This window comes from Hakea prostrata, chromosome 9, assembly GCF_041222555.1.
Source record: "Hakea prostrata isolate BN-2017 chromosome 9, UWA_Hpros_2, whole genome shotgun sequence".
Classification (NCBI taxonomy): Eukaryota; Viridiplantae; Streptophyta; class Magnoliopsida; order Proteales; family Proteaceae; genus Hakea; species Hakea prostrata.
This window is the reverse complement of record NC_142608.1, coordinates 28281821-28300120: the sequence shown is the minus strand read 5'-3', so window position 1 is coordinate 28300120 and position 18300 is coordinate 28281821. Positions and strand designations below refer to the sequence as shown.

The 18300-nt window shown below is 43.2% G+C and overlaps 1 protein-coding gene across 2 annotated transcripts; it reads right to left on the bottom strand.

Moving 5' to 3' along the window:
- Positions 1-13297: 13297 nt before the first annotated feature.
- Positions 13298-17591, bottom strand: LOC149005084 (Tetratricopeptide repeat (TPR)-like superfamily protein). Of its 2 annotated transcripts, none has more exons than XM_089136047.1 (2): positions 14533-17591; positions 13298-13841 (listed from the first exon to the last, which is right to left on the bottom strand). In XM_089136047.1, the coding sequence occupies exon 1, from the start codon at positions 17095-17097 to the stop codon at positions 14650-14652; it is 2448 nt and encodes an 815-aa protein (XP_088992173.1). In that variant the 5' UTR covers positions 17098-17591; the 3' UTR covers positions 13298-13841; positions 14533-14649. The 2 variants fall into 2 exon arrangements, with proteins under 2 accessions (XP_088992173.1, XP_088992174.1); XM_089136048.1 differs by having other exon boundaries at positions 14537-17591.
- Between the last annotated feature and the right edge of the window lie 709 nt (positions 17592-18300).

Below are 18300 nucleotides of genomic sequence, written 5' to 3'. Positions count from 1 at the left end.
CAGAACTATGGTGCAAACCCCAATAGGAGAAACTCCTTTTTGCTTAGCCTATGGAACTGAAGCCTTAGCTCCCGTAGAAGTGTTGGCTGGATCATTACGATATGACATTTTTGATGAAAGCCAGAATGACCAAGGCCTAAGGGAAAACTTAGATCTTTTGCAAGAAGTCCGAACGAGAGCACAACAAAAGAATCTGTTTTATCAAAAAAGAGCAGCACAACATTACAATTCTCAGGTCAAAGACCGAAGGTATCGATCGAGAGATCTGGTTTTGAGACGTACTGGGGTCTCAGATCCGAGAAATCAAGGAAAGTTAACTCCAACATGGGAAGGACCTTACCTGGTAGAAAAAGAAACAAGGTCGGGATCATACCGACTGAAAGATGTGGAGAGTGGAAAACCAATCGATCGTTCTTGGAATTCCACCAATTTAAGAAAGTTCTACCAATAGCCCTTATAAGTATCGGGTCTGTCCCATTTATACTTACGCCTCTTACAAGGCCTTATATCTTTTTGAGAAAAGATACAATAAATTCGGGTCCATCCCGTTTACATTTGCCCTTTTTAAAGGACTTAATCTTCTTAAAAGATACAAGTCATTCGGGTCACTCCTGTTTGATTGATTACGCCTTTTTGAAGGACTTACATCTTTTCTTAAAAGATACAAGTCATTTGGGTCACTCTCGTTTGATTAATTACGCCTTTTTGAAAGACTTACATCTTTTCTTAAAAGATACAAGTCATTCGGGTCACTCCCGTTTGATTGATTACGCCTTTTTGAAGGACTTCCATCTTTTCTTAAAAGATACAAGTCATTCGGGTCACTCCCGTTTGATTGATTACGCCTTTTTGAAGGACTTACATCTTTTCTTAAAAGATACAAGTCATTTGGGTCACTCCCGTTTGATTAATTACGCCTTTATGAAGGACTTACATCTTTTCTTACAAGATACAAGTCATTCGGGTCACTCCCGTTTGATTAATTACGCCTTTTTGGACTTGCATCTTTTCTTAAAAGATACAACTAACTCGGATTACTCCCGTTTTATTGACTGCTCGTTTTAGTAACGACGATCTTTTTCCAACTCATTCGGGCTTTTCCTGTTTGGCCTTTCGATTATTCTTGACTTTAATAAAGATGCAACGAAAAATAAAGGAGGAATACTTGATTCATTCATAAAAGGATTACAGTATTTAAGGTCGGGACAAAAAGGAAAATCAAAAGAAACCAAGTCTCAACAAGTCTTCAGTCAATCTTTACAGAAGGACTCCCGGGAAGGTCCTCTCCAGTAGCTGGTTCAACCAAGCCTTCAAGAGACTCCAGCATACATGCAGTATTAGCAGGGGAACCTTGGCCCTCTTCCTCTTCCCGAGCTGGTTCATCCTGCAGCTCACTAACCTCTTCCCGAACTGTTGCTTCTTCGTCTTCACCCTCCCCTCCTACTTCATCCTCGGGAGAAGGTTGGGGAAGAGGTTCAATATAATCCATCGCATCGGGAAAAGGGAAGAATTCAAGTTTGGGGAGACCTTCGGGTCGGGGGCGATTGAGCTCATCGTAAACCTGAGGGTCCAAGAGCTTCTCCAACTCTAAGGGACGAGGAAGATCTGTCTGCTCCAGAGCCTTTTTAAAAGAGATGCGCATACCTCTCTTGAAGGCGGGAGTAGCAATGGCCAAAGTGAGATTTTTAAATTCTGGAGTCTGGAAGTATTCCTCCAACACACCCCGTCTAGAGGCTTCAGGTCCCGAGGACTCCAACTCCTTTAACTTGTCTCTCAGTTGGGCATTTTCATTCTTCTCCGCCACCAAGAGGGCCTCAGACGCCCTCAAGTCTTCAGTAACCTTCCCGACTCTCTCTTCCAGGTCATTGACTTTCCCTTTATATTTACTTTTGCTTTTGGAAAGGACATCCCTTTCTTTCTTCAACTTGGCCGCTTTTTCTTCGGCCTCTTTCAGTTTCTTCTCTGCCTCTCCCTTTTCGGTTATAGCAGTACGGGCCCGAACGTTCGACTCCCCGTGGAGTTGTTCGGCCAGCGCTAACTGCTTAGCTTGATCTCGAGCCCTACGAAGAGACTTAGAAAATATGTGCATAGCACCAGCAACATATCTGAAAAAGAAATGCTTCCCGATTAAGACGAATGAAAATAAGGCGGCGGGAGGAAAAGACAGATGAATTAAGAAAAGTACCTAAATCCTTCATTGAAAAACTCCCTATTCGGGAGATTACGCAGATACATTTGGTCAGCATCATTTGTGGCCTCATTCAGCCACTGTTCGGCATACCTGGAATCACCAAAAACGGTGTTAAGGCTGAGATCGCCAGCTGAAGAGGAGGGTGCGATCTCCCGGGCAGGTTTGTCGATACGAACCCCTTTCGGAAGGCGAGGAAGGCCGTCTGCCTTATGTTTCTCAGCTCCCGAGGAAGGAGCTTTCTTCTTTGGACTTTTATCAGTCCCGATTGTTATTACCTCAGAAGATGGTCGGCCAGAAGGGGGAACTGTCTTTGCAGACACGGGAACTTGTGCTGGAGTTTTTGTTTTCAGCACTCCCGAAGCAGATGGTTTGCTGGAAGGCACAGGTTTCCGCCTTCTTGCCTCGTCCATGTTCCCGAGCGCCATCGCCAATAGGTCATCCTCAGAAATGTTGTGGCTCACTGGAAAACAAAGAAGATATATCAGGTCAGCACAACATGAACAAGAGTAAAGCAATAAAAACAGAGACTTACTCGCGGAGAAACCCCATAGCCGAAGCACTGACTCATACTCCATGGAATACCCATGGACTGCGAGTTCATCATCGTCAACCATGTTAATTATGTCAACATATCTCTCCTCCTCGGGATATAGGTCGACCGGAATATTTAGACAATCAATCTTCCCCTTGGGTACTTCCTGGAATTGCGTACGGAAGGGCTCAGGAGAAGGTGGCTTGAAGAAAAGATAAAATTCCCGCCACTTCTTGGTGGTGGACGGGAGGGAGTCTTTCAAAATAAAATTCCCTTGAGAAGGGGAAATTCTCTTGGATAGAAAAAACCAACCGCATTGGCTGTGAGGATGAAGGGAGTAATAATGATGGAACAGGCCAAAAGTCGGGAAAACTCCCAAGGCTTTGCAGAAGCCGACGAACCCGATCATGATCCGCCAACTATTCGGGCTCAAGTTAGACAGGCTAAGCCCGTAGTGGTCAAGTACATCAACAAAAAGATAGTGCAAAGGAAGACGCAGCCCCTCGATGAAGGCATCGTAGTACAAGGGATAAAATCCCTTTGGAGGACTGTTCACTCTCTGACTATCCGTCGGGAGAATGATCTGGTATCCCTTGGGTATACCAAAGCTAAGTTTAAATCTTTCTAAATCTTTAGGAAAAAGGGAACAGAGGTAGAACTCTGGTCCTGAGGAGTTTTGGACAAAATTGACATGCCAAGGACTCAAAGGCTCAGACTCGGCCAGCGCTAGAGCAGCAGAATCCAGTTTTTTACAATCGGGCTTATAGGGAATAGGCCCCCGAAAACCGCTTGGGCGTTGAAAAGGTGGGCGAGGAGGAGCTTTCGATCTTGACGACCGGGAGGTAGATGGAATATCTGTTTGCAGAAAAGCTTGAGAAGTTGAAGCCGGAGGGTCCCGGGATGTGGCAATAGACTCGGGTCTCAAAACGCTTTCAACAGAAGGGGTAGCAGACTCAGAAACAGAGGTCGGATTCAAGTCTAAATCCCGATTAGGACCTTCTCGGGACTCAACACTGGGAATGGCTTCTATTTCAGGCTCTACTTCATCCTGAACAACTGGAATGGTCGGGGTTTGAGCTTCACGTTGTTCTTTGTCCCTACGGAACATCTCAAGAATCTTCCTAACAAGCCGAGGATCGTCGTCCTCAGTAGAACTGCTAGAGGAGCCAGATTGCTCCTCTTCTGAGGTTTGTTCGTGAAGGTCCTTTAGACGATCCCCGGTAAGGTTGAATTTCCGGGTTTGATCACTATCTCCTTCACTAGCATATCCCTCGGCTCGACGACGTTTCTCCCGGTAAATGGGAATGGGAACCTTAGGCTGATGCCTAAAACCCCTCAAGCTCACTTTTGGTCTCTTGGGGGCCTTATATTTTCTCGGGGCCATAAGGAGGAAGAAGACTTACTGCTTGAAGACGAGGAGGGCTTAAGAGACTTTGAAAGATGGTCGGGATCAGTTCTTAGTCGAGAGCGAAGCAAGCAGTGGGAAGGAAACGAAGAGGAGAATCCCTATTTATACTAACCGAATGAGGCATTACACCCTTTGATCGAACAGTTATACCTATTGATGATCGACGGTTACGAAAGGAAGACGGTTCGACTCCCCGAAAACACTCATAATGAGCCTACTCGTAGCTATTTGATGTGTCATTTGCAGACTGGGCGAGGAACTCGAGGGGAGCCGTTACAAAAGGAAAAAACGGCCGGTCACTTCATGACGAGCATTTAATGCATCTTGAGTTAATGTTTTAAATACTTCCCGAATAATCATCAATTCAAACGTCAGATGGTTCGACCTCATTAATATCCCGAACTTTGCACACAATGATCGGGATAGGGGGCTTATGATACGGAACCTTCATGGTTAATCGGGTATAACCTGAGTGGGGCTTCACATATAGTCGGGACGTGACCGACTGCGATGAATGAGACACACATCCCAAATAAGGTGGTCTCTCCCAATAAGGACAGTCAACTCCGCTACCGACTGTGCTGGAGCCAATAACAGAAAGGTGAGATCTCCGGATAGGCAACGGCTCTTGTCGGGCTAACTTACCAAATACAACGAAGGTAACACCCACACTATAAATGCACAGATCTACCCCTCCGGTAAGCAACCAATACAGTTTGAGCATAATCTTGTGTAGCTTCTGCACGAGACCTCATTCGGTTCATCATCTAACTTTGCCATCGGAGGCGGTTGCCCAGCACACAAGCCGGCCCGCATCTAACCTTTCTTGCAGGACTCATCGTCCCGGATACGAGAGGAGGCTCAGTCGGATCCAGAAGCATAATTGATCTGCATCAATGACAAACTTATCCAATGATGGACTTGGCTTATAAACCAGCATATAGCAAATCTTAAAGAGATAGCTCTCAGTCCCCAACAACAGAAGACTATAGATGCAGTAACGAAGATAACAGGCCGCTGGGTGATCATGCCTGTAAAGGTAACTGACCACAATCCATTCACAGAAGAATGCGAGTCAAGAAATCATGTGACCCAACCATTCTTCCCGCTCTCGCTAGTCAGATTTCTACATGTAATTTCATGAGCCAAGTTGATAAGCCCTTTGTATCACGAGTCTACACTTGATAGCGTGGAAAGTAAATCCCTAAAATCTAGGGAAGGAAACGATTGGAAGATTTGAAGAGTCATATTACATTTAGGTTACTTTTTAGGATTAGATTCGAAGAGTCCTATTTGAATTAGGATTAGATTTGAAGAGTCCTATTCGAATTGGGATGATTCTGTTAATTAATAATGTAGGAACCAAATTGCTATAAATAGGGGGAAGGAAGAGTAGAAGAGACATGTTTTGAGTTATTGGGGAAGTTTAGGTGAGAGCTATTGCTCTTGGGTAGCCGTAGGATTCACCTACTGCTAGTAGTGTATATTGTTTCTGATATGGAGAAAATATAACCGAACCTGGTTCAATCTTGGTTCGACCCTCGACCCCGGTCAGGACGAAAGGAATCGACTCGCTTCCGAGCGGAGCCGGGTCCAGGAAATAGCTTGCTGAGGAAGAAAACAAACTCAGTCACAAGCACGCTCTAATCCGATACAATCGGAATGGGCTAATCGACAAAGATATGGGTAGCAACATTTGGCGGCTGTCACTTATCGCTATTATATGGATAACTACCATATAACGATCGTGTTATCAAAGGAGTCATCTACTAGTCCAACCTAGTAGGGATCTATCACTCAACGGATCTATATGTGAAGATCTGATGACTATCCGAAGAAGGCGCAAATACATCCAATGAAGGAGATTCGAAGGTACACTCTATATAAGACATCACCTACTCACAAGGTAGAAGGACAGATACAATCTGAATCGTATTCTCGTTATTCATTCATTAGCTATGTGCTCCAGCAGAGCTGTTTGTGATTAAGTTCATCAACTGACTTAGCCTTCGGAGGTGGACTACCGATCCCAGTGGTCGGGCCACATCTGACGTTCGTTTTTGCAGGTCATTCTCAAGAGATCTAAGGGCTGAGCAGATTTTGGACGCATCAGTTTCTTATTCAACTTTTATTCAAGGTCCATTATTATTATCATCTTCTTGAGTTATTCCATCTTTGTTAAGTTGCCTCAACTAGGTACTTATCAATTAGGTATCAGAGCCATCGATTCCAGGGGAATGGTAAAGAGCCAAATGGAGCAAAGGGTAGAGGAATTGGAAAGTATCGTGAAAGAGATTCAAGGTCAAGTTGGACTCTTGGCACAACACATAGAAAAGAAGAAAAGGCGAATGATAATTTCATAGAGGAATTAAGGGTCATGCTGTTGAAAGGAAAATCAGTAGAGATGCATACCTTAACGCCTGAGGTGAATGAAAACGAAGGAACTCCAGATTACAATAAGCGAACAATCAAACCATAGAAATCGAGAGACTTCCTTCCTAGACATCTTGAGATGCCGATTTTCATGGGGGAAAATTCGATGGGGTGGATCGCACGGGCTGAGAGGTACTTTGACCTGTACAAACTGAGCAATGTAGAGAAACTCAGAACTGCAACTCTTTGTTTTGAAGGTGCGGCATTGGGATGGATACGCTTCCGAGAATTTTCATCGTGGAGAAACTTGAAAGAATCGATGATCCATCGATTTAACTCAACACAACTAAAGACTCCCCAAGAAGCGTTGATTAATCATAAGCAAAGTGGGACATTTGCAGCATATAGAGAAGGGTTTGAGAAATTAGAAGCGGCAGCCGGAGCGGTAGATGAAGAATGGTTGAAAGGGGTGTTTTTTGCTGGTTAAACGAAGAAGTGAGGGTGGAGGTACGATTATTTGGCCTCACCAATTTGGGCAAATAATGGACCTTGCCCAAGACGTGGAGAACAAAAATAGAGTGGCGAAAAATAAGAAATCTTTTTTTTCCCAGCCCACTCAATCGGCCCAAAATTTAACCTCATGTTTTATTAACTTTAGCCCACCCAACACCAATATTAGAGGAACTAGTACGGTTCAGGGAACCAGAATGAACCAAAGCTTTAACAACTCGATTCGCCCAAATCAAAGAAGTGAACCCTTGTCTTCCTCTTCACAATCTCGACCTGCAACCACAGCGGCGACGGTGAACTCAGGTCACTCATGATGGCTATCCCAAGAAGAAATCAAAGATAAAATGGACAAAGGGGTATGTTTCAGGTGTGACGCTCCATACTCCAAAGGCCACCGATGCCCTCTGAAGCAACTAAGGTTGTTGTTACTCCACGACAATGATAATCCAGAAGTTGCAGCAGCAGAAGGAGTGATCAATGTCGACAATATGACGGTCGAAATGGAGCCAGTGCTTGAGACGGAACTTTCACATACTTCTTTGGTGGGAATTGATTCACCACATACCCTGAAACTAACGGGACAAATAAATGGCTGTGAAGTCATCGTTTTGATCGATTGTGGTGCAAAGCACAATTTCATTACTCAAGAGTTGGTGGAGCCGTTGGGATTGGTAATCCAGAAACCAAAATTTCAGGTTGCTTTGGGCGATGGAACGATTAGCAAAGGTACGGGGATCTGTCGATAGATTCCGATTCAATTGGGCGGTGAGGTCTTTGTACGAAATTTTTACCCTTTCAATTTGGATAGCATTGATATAATCTTGGGCGTAGAATGGTTGCAGACACTCGGGGGGTACGTAGTAATTGGCGTTTGAGAACCATGAACTTTGAGTGGCAAGGACGACCCGTGAAACTAAATGGGGTTTTCCGGGTTGCTGCGATTGGAAACAACATTGAAAAGTGTGCTACATTCTATTCAAGCAAGTGGTGATGGCTACTGGTTGCAGCCTCAGCATCCCGACGAAGACGATATAAAGGTACACCAGAGTACAACAGTATCAAATTTATTAACCGACTTTGCTCAACTATTTGCTGAACCAACTAAACTGCCACCAAGAAGGAAGCAAGACCACCGGATACGGCTAGCCGAGAAAAGTAACCCACCTAATATTCGACCCTATCGTTACCCACACTCTCAAAAAAACGAGGTCGAAAGGTTGGTACAGGAAATGTTAACAGCAGGATTGGTACGGCCTAGTGTGAGTCCTTACTCCAGTCTAGTATTGTTGGTTCGAAAGAAGGATGGCAGATGCCGTTTCTACGTGGATTATCGTGCCTTGAATAAACTCACAGTTCCTAACAAGTTCCCCATTCCCGCAATTGATGAACTGTTGGATGAGTTGGGCGGAGCCATAGTGTTCACCAAACTTGATCCGAGAGCAGGATATCACCAGATCAGAATGGCGGAAGGTGATGAGGAAAAGACGGCTTTTCATACCCATAATGGGCATTATGAGTTCCTGGTGATGCCATTTGGGCTTTCGAATGCTCCGGCCACATTTCAATCACTGATGAATGAGGTATTTCGAGAACATTTGCGAAAATTTATTTTGGTGTTCTTTGACGATATCTTGGTGTATAGCAGGACCATGGAGGAACATGTGGGTCATTTGTGAACCACCTTTATACTTCTCACACAGCACCACCTCGTTGTCAACCGAAAAAAATGCATGTTTGGGGTTGCTACATTGGAGTATTTAGGGCACATCATATCTAAAGACGGAGTTGCTGCGGATCCACGAAAGATCAAGTGCATGGTGGAGTGGCCCCAACCCGCCAATCTTAAAACCTTGCAAGGGTTTTTAGGTTTAACCGGGTATTACCGCAGATTCGTCCAAGATTATGGAAAGATTGCCGCTCCGCTTACTAACTAATTGAGGAAAGATGCATTTCAGTGGAGTAAAGAGGCAACAACGGTGTTTAACGCCCTCAAGACAGCAATGACAACCGTTCCATTACTGGTTATGCCAGATTTCACAAAGGAGTTTTTGGTGGAGACTAATGCTTCAGGTTTTGGGCTAGGTGCGGTTTTGATGTAAGATGGCCAACCCATAGCCTACTGGAGCCGTGTTGTCCCCTCGTGCACAAACCAAGTCGGTCTATGAAAAAGAACTAATGGCAATTGTGCTAGCTATCTAGAAATGGCGTCACTACTTGATGGGGAGACATTTCAAAGTACGAACTTATCAAAAGATTTTGAAATATTTGTTGGAACAACGCATTGTGTCTACTGATCAATAGAAGTGGGTCTTAAAGCTTTGGGGGTTTGATTTTGAGATATTGTATCGATCGGGCAGCGAAAACAAAGCCGTCAACGCTCTCACGCAACGGTCAGAGGATGATAAGCAGCTTCTCTCTATGACAACAACAACTTGGCAGGAAAGTGAGGGTTTAGATGCGGTAGTTCACGCCTCAGAGTGTTACCAGAAAATTATTCAGGCCTTGCTGAAAGGATCCCAAGACTATCCTAACTATCATCTCCAACAAGGAACATTACTCTATAAAAATAGGTTAGTCATCCCTAAAGGATCCCCCCTAATTCCCAAATTATTGTCCGAATATCACTCCACCCTAGTTGGTGGGCATTTAGGGTTTCTGCGGACCTACAAGCGATTGACGGCTATGGTCTATTGGGTGGGAATGAAGGCTGTTGTTCGAGACTTTGTGGCTAGTAGTGATGCTTGTCAGCGCAGTAAATACTTGGCTATGAAACCCACAGGTCTCCTTCAACCGCTGCCAATTCCGTAACTCATTTGGGAGGATATTAGTATGGATTTTATTGGCGGCTTACCCAAGACTAAAGGCGGGGACACAATGCTGGTGGTAGTGGATCGTCTTACCAAATACGCCCATTTCCTTGCTCTTTCACACCCTTACTCTGCTAAGGAAGTGGCTGCGTCATTCACTAGGGATGTTATCCGCTTGCATGGATTTCCGCAATACATTGTCTCAGATCGCGATCGTGTCTTCCTTAGTCACTTTTGGATGGAGTTATTCAAGCTAGTAGGCACCCACCTGAAGTATAGCAGCGCCTATCATCCACAAACCGATGGCCAAACAGAAGTGGTGATTCGCAGCCTTGAAATTTACTTACGCTGTTTCTGTGCTCGCCAACCAAAGGATTGGATTAATTGGTTACCTTGGGCGGAGTATTGGTACAACACGACATTCAATTCAGCCACTAAAATGTCTCCATTCCAGATTGTATATGGCCATGAACCGCCTTCACTTTTGCGTTGGGAAGATGGCTGGTCCAAGGTTGATGATGTTGATGTGTTCCTTCGTGAGCGAAATCGAGTATTGGATGATCTCAAATCTAATCTCCGAGTGGCCCAAGAACGGATGGGCGCCACCGCTAATCCCAATCGCCGAGAGGTGCACTACAGGGTGGGGGATGAGGTCTTTCTTAATATCCAGCCTTATTGTTTTCAGAAACTTGCCAACCACCCAAACGAAAAGCTAAGCCATCGTTTCTACAGGCCATACCAAATCATAGAGCAAGTGGGCCCCGCGGCTTATCAGTTCCGGCTACCAGAGGGGACTCGTATCCACCCTATGTTTCACGTTTTGCAGTTAAAACCAGCAGTTGGTCAACATATGGTCCCCCAGCCTCTTCCCTCATGTTTGCGAGAGAATGGCGAGTTACATCCCACACCGCGAACAATTGCTTAGCATTCGCTTCTCTGCCCAGGGGGTTTGGAAGTTTTGATTCAATGGAAAGGACTGCCTCCTTGTGAAAATACTTGGGAAACTTAATGACGAGATGCAGTCCCACTTTCCAGATTTTCACATTGAGGACAAGGTGAAACTGTTGGAGGGGAGTATTGATAAGCCCCTTGTATCACACTAGACAGCGTAGAAAGCAAATCCCTAAAATCTAGGGAAGGAAACGATTGGAAGATTTGAAGAGTCATATTACATTTAGGTTACTTTTTAGGATTAGATTCGAAGAGTCCTATTTGAATTAGGATTAGATTTGAAGAGTCCTATTCGAATTGGGATGATTCTGTTAATTAATATTGTAGGAACCAAATTGCTATAAATAGGGGGAAGGAAGAGTAGAAGAGACATGTTTTGAGTTATTGGGGAAGTTTAGGTGAGAGTTATTGCTCTTGGGTAGCCGTAGGATTCACCTACTGCTAGTAGTGTGTATTGTTTCTTATTCAACTTTTATTCAAAGTTCATTATTATTATCATCTTCTTGAGTTATTCCATCTTTGTTAAGTTGCCTCAACCAGGTACTTATCACAAGTCATCTGATCCCCAGCCCCCAATTAATTCCAGAAGCCGCACCATAATCAATCTCCCATCACATACTCCAGTTAGCGCCCACTTGAACGAAAAGTCCCGACTCCCTGTTACCGTGAAATTCAACCAATTTCCCCTCATATTGCAAACAGGTGAACTGCAATGATTCTTGAATCTATTAGAAACTCTCACTTTGAAACCCTAAAACCTAAGCTTCCAACAAACTAAAGTCTTCTTCACTTCCTTTGACCCCAACAATTATCAACTTCTGCTGTAACTCAATCTGAGTATCCTCTGCAAAACCTCCATGAACTTCAATTCATAGCCGGAATCTCTTTTTGGATTGGATTGGAAGGATTATCTGCAGAAAAAAGAGGACGTACATCATTGAAGATGTAAGCAACCGAAATCCAAACCGACCGACTAGGAAGGAAGGAAGAGAGACAATCTGGAAGGATGCTTGCACAAATTAGTGTTAGAAGAAGACTTCTAACATTCTTTCTCCATCAACGTCATATTCCTAGCTGTGATGTAAACCCAGGTCTAGAGCTAAGGGTATTATGGCAATTTCCCTAGGTCTAAGGCTGCCCATGAATTCCAGCAAAAGGAAGGGTCAATCCAGGTGTTTAGGTTATTCTAAAACTCAGAAAAAAACCCTGCGTTAACAGAAAGTCAGATATGAATTTAAACAAAAATATCTGAAAGCTAGGTTTTGGGTGTTTTAAGGCTTCTAGGGTTGACTATGGAATGATTTAAAGGTCCGGTCAGGCTAAAATTAACTCTACTTTTTTTTATTTTTCAATTTCAGAATTATAATCCTTTAAGGCTATGGTTGAAACTAGGTTTCTTACTTGGCTTAGGACTTTTCGTTAGGGTTAGGGCTTGGTCCGATTGGATTGAAATTAGGATAGAGGATCACTAGGGATGGGGTGATGATGTTCGTAAAGTTTGGGACAGATCTAATGCTTGGATTGCCATAGATCTGACCTCAAATTTTGGTTACGGAAAAGGCCCAAAAATTCTAGAAAATTTCTGAAAATAAAAGAAGAATGTGGGAGGTGAGGAGAAGCTTGTGCATGGTCTAGAAGAAGAGCGAAGGGGCTGTGATGGGGTTCGGAAGTGATTGGACTAACCTGGGGTTGACCTAGAGCTGTCATTTGATAGCTGTAGCTTGTAGAAACTTGCTGGAAATTGCATAACAGAATTCAAAAGCTTGAAGAAACCTGCTGGAACTTGAATGATACTGAATATTGAAGATCTTCTAAACCCACCAAGGCCCCCTCAAAACACGAACCCTGGTCCTTAATAACTTTTCATTCAATCTCAAACTGAAAGTTACAATGAACTAATAGGCTATTTATAGCCTCCAAAAAGACTCTAACTTGGATTGGGATTCCCTAATGGAAAAGGATCCCACCCCTTGACCAAAAACCCTTGGATTGGAATCTAATTAGTTAGAAGACTTGGACCCTAGGTGGGGTTCCCATATAGATTAGGATCCAATGTCATTACATGAACCCTGTAAGACTCCACTACTGAAAGACAACTCTTAATCAAAAGCGTCATAGTGTATGAGAACCCTTCTTGTAAAACAGTCTTATCTTATCCACAACTTTGACCAAGTCGAACACAATTTAAGAAACTAAAATGGATTGTAACTCCCAAATTTCTATCCCAAATAAAGAAACTAAAAATAGATCTATAACCCTTGGATTGACAGGATTCAGCTAGATGCATATTGAGCCATAAAGAAACAGGAAAAATGACCATGTTGGGTTTAATCAGCATGCTTAGATGGTTCTTGGGGCCCTCATTAGGGTTCAGCTGGGGGGCTCAATCTGTGTTTACATCAAGCTGTTAGGGCATCAATGTGACAAACACACACTCTCAAGGACATAATAGACCAAATAAATAAAGAAGATTCAGGAGCCTAACTTGCACTCTAAGCATGCATCAGCCCCTTAGACTTTTCCCTCCAAAAACAAGTCAAAAGTATGTTAAACGGGGAAATTTTCTTTAATGTACCTGATACAAAAGTAAATTGTAAGTGGGTTTGAAATTACTAACACTTACTAATTTACTTTTCAACAGTTTTTTTTTCAAATCCTAAAAAGTTTGTTACAATAAACCGGCCTAAGGAGAAAACAAAATCAAATTTCCTGAAATGCCCCTTAATTCATTCTTTTTTATTTTACCTTTATAAGCTTTTCTTTCAATCCTATTTTATGTTGGACCTCTGACCACAACATTTTTACCCCCTCTTTCCATCTTTCTCTGGTGAAGATGGAAGTCTTCTTATCAAAAAGGAGAAGAACAGAAGACAGCACAATCCTCTCTCTTCCTTCTCCGGCATCCCTTCCCTGATGTACTCTTTTCAACCGCCACTCAGATATTCATTGCTTCCTTCTCCTCCACAGTCACCATCGTCCCATCCCGTGTTCAATGCCTCTCCCATCCATCATGGATCAGCTGCCCTAATAAAATGATTGACCAGATGCAAATCCCATGCCATAGTCTACCTGCAAGTAAAGTGAAGGAGAGTTAACAAGAGGCACTTCCACTATGTTTATTTGCAAATGCTTATGCTGACCAATCAATAATTTATGACGAAGCCAATACATCTTTGAGGGACTATACCGCGCCTTTATGGAAAAGCAAAACCATGGTATGACACTTGCACAGGAAACCAGCACACAAACACATTTTTTCTTCCCCAGTAAATTAATAGATCATACTTGATTATAATCTGATCAGGATGGTTTTATGAGTTCTTTAGGTTTCCTTTACTTGGATGTAAAGAGGAAAAAAGGAAACCTCTGGGATCCTTGGAGTTCTAGAACTGAATGCTCTCTAGGCTTCTTCTTCTTCTTTTTTATCCCCCCCCCCCCCCCCCCCCCCCCCCCAAAGCAGCAGTACTCAAATGGAGGGCAAGTGTAGAGAGTAGGTGATGGGGAAATCATAGAAGTAGGTGATGTGGTGGGGATAGAAATTGAGGGGAAGGTGGGATATTGAAGGAAGGAGTGTTGCAGGTACGGGTGGAGCATAGCAAGGGTCCCAAGGATGAAGGTGAGGGCTGTGAGACCTTCTACGGAGGAGGAAGGTGGAAGACGTGACACTTATGGTGCGATGATGTTGATGTAACCTGCATAATATGATTTAATGAGAAAAGCTGTCAATTTCAAACTAATGAAAGTAAACCAAATGACTCACTTACTGCCATTGGGGCAAAACACCAGTTCACAGCTTGCCATGTTCAAGACCCTTTAGGAAATGGGGATCATAATAAGGCAGAAAAACAGCAGATTAATAGATGCAAGTGTGATGACTCTACCAATAATCCTTACAAGAACAAGTTCCCTCACTGAAGTGATGAAAACAATTTGGATCCCTCAAGATAATACGCTGTGCAAAAACTTTTGATATAAATTTCATAGCAGTGTGACAATCCCCACATACACGGAGATTCTTGAAAATCCTAATTGGCATTCCAGGAGGCATGCTGAGAAGCCCAAAAGCAACAGCCAACTTCTCACTATGATATGCAAGGCCAAGCTCCTTACCCTCTTCTTCCATGTCATGGAGAACACAATCCATGTCTGGCACATAACCAGCTTTCTTAATTGAGAACATTATCTCATTGAGCTTGGAATATATTTCTGACATCATTTGGTGGCTTCTGTCTTCAGCCATAAAGGTGTGGATTTTTCTGTTCATCTCCATCCAACTACATCCGGGCTCCTTAGTAATACCTTTTGACTTCATCAGTTTGCGTACATTTGCAGCAGCATCCCATCTACCAGCTGCAGAATAAATATTAGATAAAAGAACATATGGCACTGCATTGGAGGGTTCCAATTCAAAGAGGTTCTGTGCAGCTCCCACAGCCAACTCCAAGTTCCCATGTATCCTACATGCAGCTAGCACTGCCTTCCATATAGTTGCATCAGGTTTAAATGTCATTTGATGCAGCAATTCCTTCACTTCATCCATCTTCCCTGATCGCCCAAGAAGATCAATTATACAAGCATAGTGTTCAGGGCCAGGTATAATACCATGCACCTTATCCATAGACTGGAAGTAGCGGCGACCATCATCAACAAGGCCTGCATGGCTGCAAGCGAACAACAAGCCAATGAAAGTAACAAAGTCAGGGCTTGTGCCAGTCATGATCATCTTCTCATAGAGTAAAAGGGACTCTTTTCCCCTACAATTCTTCGCCAGGCCAACAATCAAAGCAGTCCAAGAGACCACATCCCGAATTGGCATGGAGTCAAAAACTTCATGAGCATCCTCTATGCACCCGCACTTAGCATACATCGTCACCAGTGAGTTCTCTACTGATAACGATGCCTGAAAGCCACATGTAACGAAGCTGGCATGTACTTGTCGCCCAAACTCTAAAACAGTTAGTTCAGCACAAGCACTCAAAATGCTTGCAATGACAAAATGGTCTGGACTAATGCCTGCAATTCTCATATTACAGAACAATATCAGTGCTTCTTCATGGGATCCATGATGCGTGTAACCGGTAATCAGTGAAGTCCATGACACTACATCCTGCTCAGGCATTTTCTGGAAAACTCTCAAAGCTGAATCCAAACTTCCTTGCTTTGCATACATGTCCACAAGAGCGTTGCTTACATGTCTGTAAGATTCAAAACCAGTTTTCACAATTAAGCAATGGACAGACTGAGCATTTTCTATATCCATAACAGAGGCAAATGAATTCAGGACAGATGGGTAAGTGAAATCATCCATCTTCATATTTTTCAGGTGCATTATCTTAAACAAAGAAAGTGCTTCTTCTTCTAGCCCCTGCCTCACACAGCCAACAATCAAAGAGTTCCAAGAAACAATGTCTTCGACCTCCATAGCCTCCAATACCCTCCTTGCACTTTTCAAGTCCCTACATTTTGCATACATATCAACTAATGCACTCTCAACAAATATGTTTGCCCCAAAACCACTGCGAACTATGCAACCATGCACCTGCATTCCAAATCCAAGGGCCAAAGCTGCTGCACAACTAGTTAAGACACTGGGAAAAGTGAACTGGTTTGACCCAACACCTGCCAACCTCATGCCCCGGAAGCATTGCATTGCTCTAATTGCATCCCCATTTTGAGAGTATCCAGTGACCATGGCAGTCCACAAGACATGATTACTTTTGTCGGGCATATTCTCAAATAAATACTCTGCCTCAAACACTTGATTGCACTTGGCATACATGTCCACAAGTCCAGTGACAACAAAAACATTTGTATCGAACTGAGTCTTGATAGCATACGCATGAATCTGTCGCCCTCTTTGAAGTGCAACAGCAATAGAGCAGGCACGAAGAACGCTGCCCAAAGTGTATTGGTTGGGCTTGAGTCCTTCCAGTTGCATTTCCCAGAACAACTCAAACGCTTCCCTCCCACATCCCTCACGAGAATACCCAGAAATAAGGGAAGACCATGCAATAGAACTCCGATTTGGGGTCTCATCAAAAAGTTGTCGAGCATCAGTTAGTCGTCCCGATCTAGCGTACGCAGCAATCATGGTATTCCAAGTGAACTCATCTCGATCGGTCATTTCACGAAACAAATGATGGGCTTCATCAACTCGTCCAGATTTTGACAAGCTATCCAAAAGTCTGTTTGAAGCAACAATGGAGAACACCGGGGAGACCCTATAACTTACTGATGTATGGATCTGTTGGATCAATTTTTTTTGTTTGTGAAGCTGGCATATACCATAAGAGAAGTGTAGTAGTCGCCAACTCAATGTATTCATAAGCTCGCACCCTTCTTCTTTTCTTCAATCCCCAACTGTCTCCAAGACGTGGATGAGCAAATACTACAGAGAAGTGTAGTGTTCGCCAGCTCTCAAGGTCAGATTTCTACTTATAACTCCACAAGGCGAACCATCCAGTTCTCCCCATTCAATCCCAAAAAACCCACCATAATCAATCTACCATCACATACTATTCAACCGATTTCCCCTCCTCATAATGCAAACCTACGAACTGCAATGATCCTTGAGCCTATTAGAATCCTCTAACTTAAAACCCCAGAACCTAAGCTTCCAACGAACTGAAGTCTTCTTCACTTCCTTAGACCCCAACAACTACAAACTTCCGCTGTAACTCAATCTGAGTATCTCTGCAAAACCTCCGTGAACTTCAATTCATAGCCTAAATCTCTTTCCGGATTGGACTGGAAGGATTATTTGAAAATAAAGAGAACGTAAAACGTTGAAGATGCAGGCGAACCGAAATACAAACCGACCGATCAGGAAGGAAGACAGACAATCTAGGTAAAGTGACGCAAACGAAGATTTCTAATAATATTTTAATTAAAATTTTTAAAAAATAATAATAAAAAAAAAAAAAAAAAAAGCAGCAAGTTGCTTGGGCACCTAAAAAAATACCGACTTCAATGTTGTACATTAATGAGCAGCTTTAATCCAGCAATGCTACTTACGATGAATTTCAATGTCAATTTCAATCTCAACTATCCATTTCAACTTTTCACCCACTTACGAACCGTCGATATTTTGACCTTGACCGTAGGCAAGAGCAAGGTAAAACATTTTGGCGAACTCAACGATATTTTGCCATTTCGGAAGTTAGCGAAGTAAAAACTCTTGCGAAAAGATATTTGCACAATGTTGCCGAGAAATTGGCGAATTATCACCGGAAAATCACTTTATCGCTAATAAGTTTGACAAAAATTCGAAAATGTAGGTTTTTGTCTACCGTTACCTTCAAACCCCAACCACCACTATGAATCATTCATTGCCGCTGCTACTTCCTACCTCTCTGACTCTGCCACCTTCTTGCAAAACCAAATAACTTTCCCATCTTTGAAGCTAATCAAGTTCAATGGTTTCATTTATGACTGTAGATGTCACTTCCACCCAGGGGGTACCCTATCTGGATTACCCGAGGGAGTGATTCAATGTCCCGCCGATCAAGTTTAGGAACGATCATAGCCA

Excerpts from the sequence above, each read along its gene's own strand:
- LOC149005084 (XM_089136047.1), bottom strand. The coding sequence starts at position 17,097 with ATGAATACATTGAGTTGGCGACTACTACACTTCTCTTATGGTATATGC.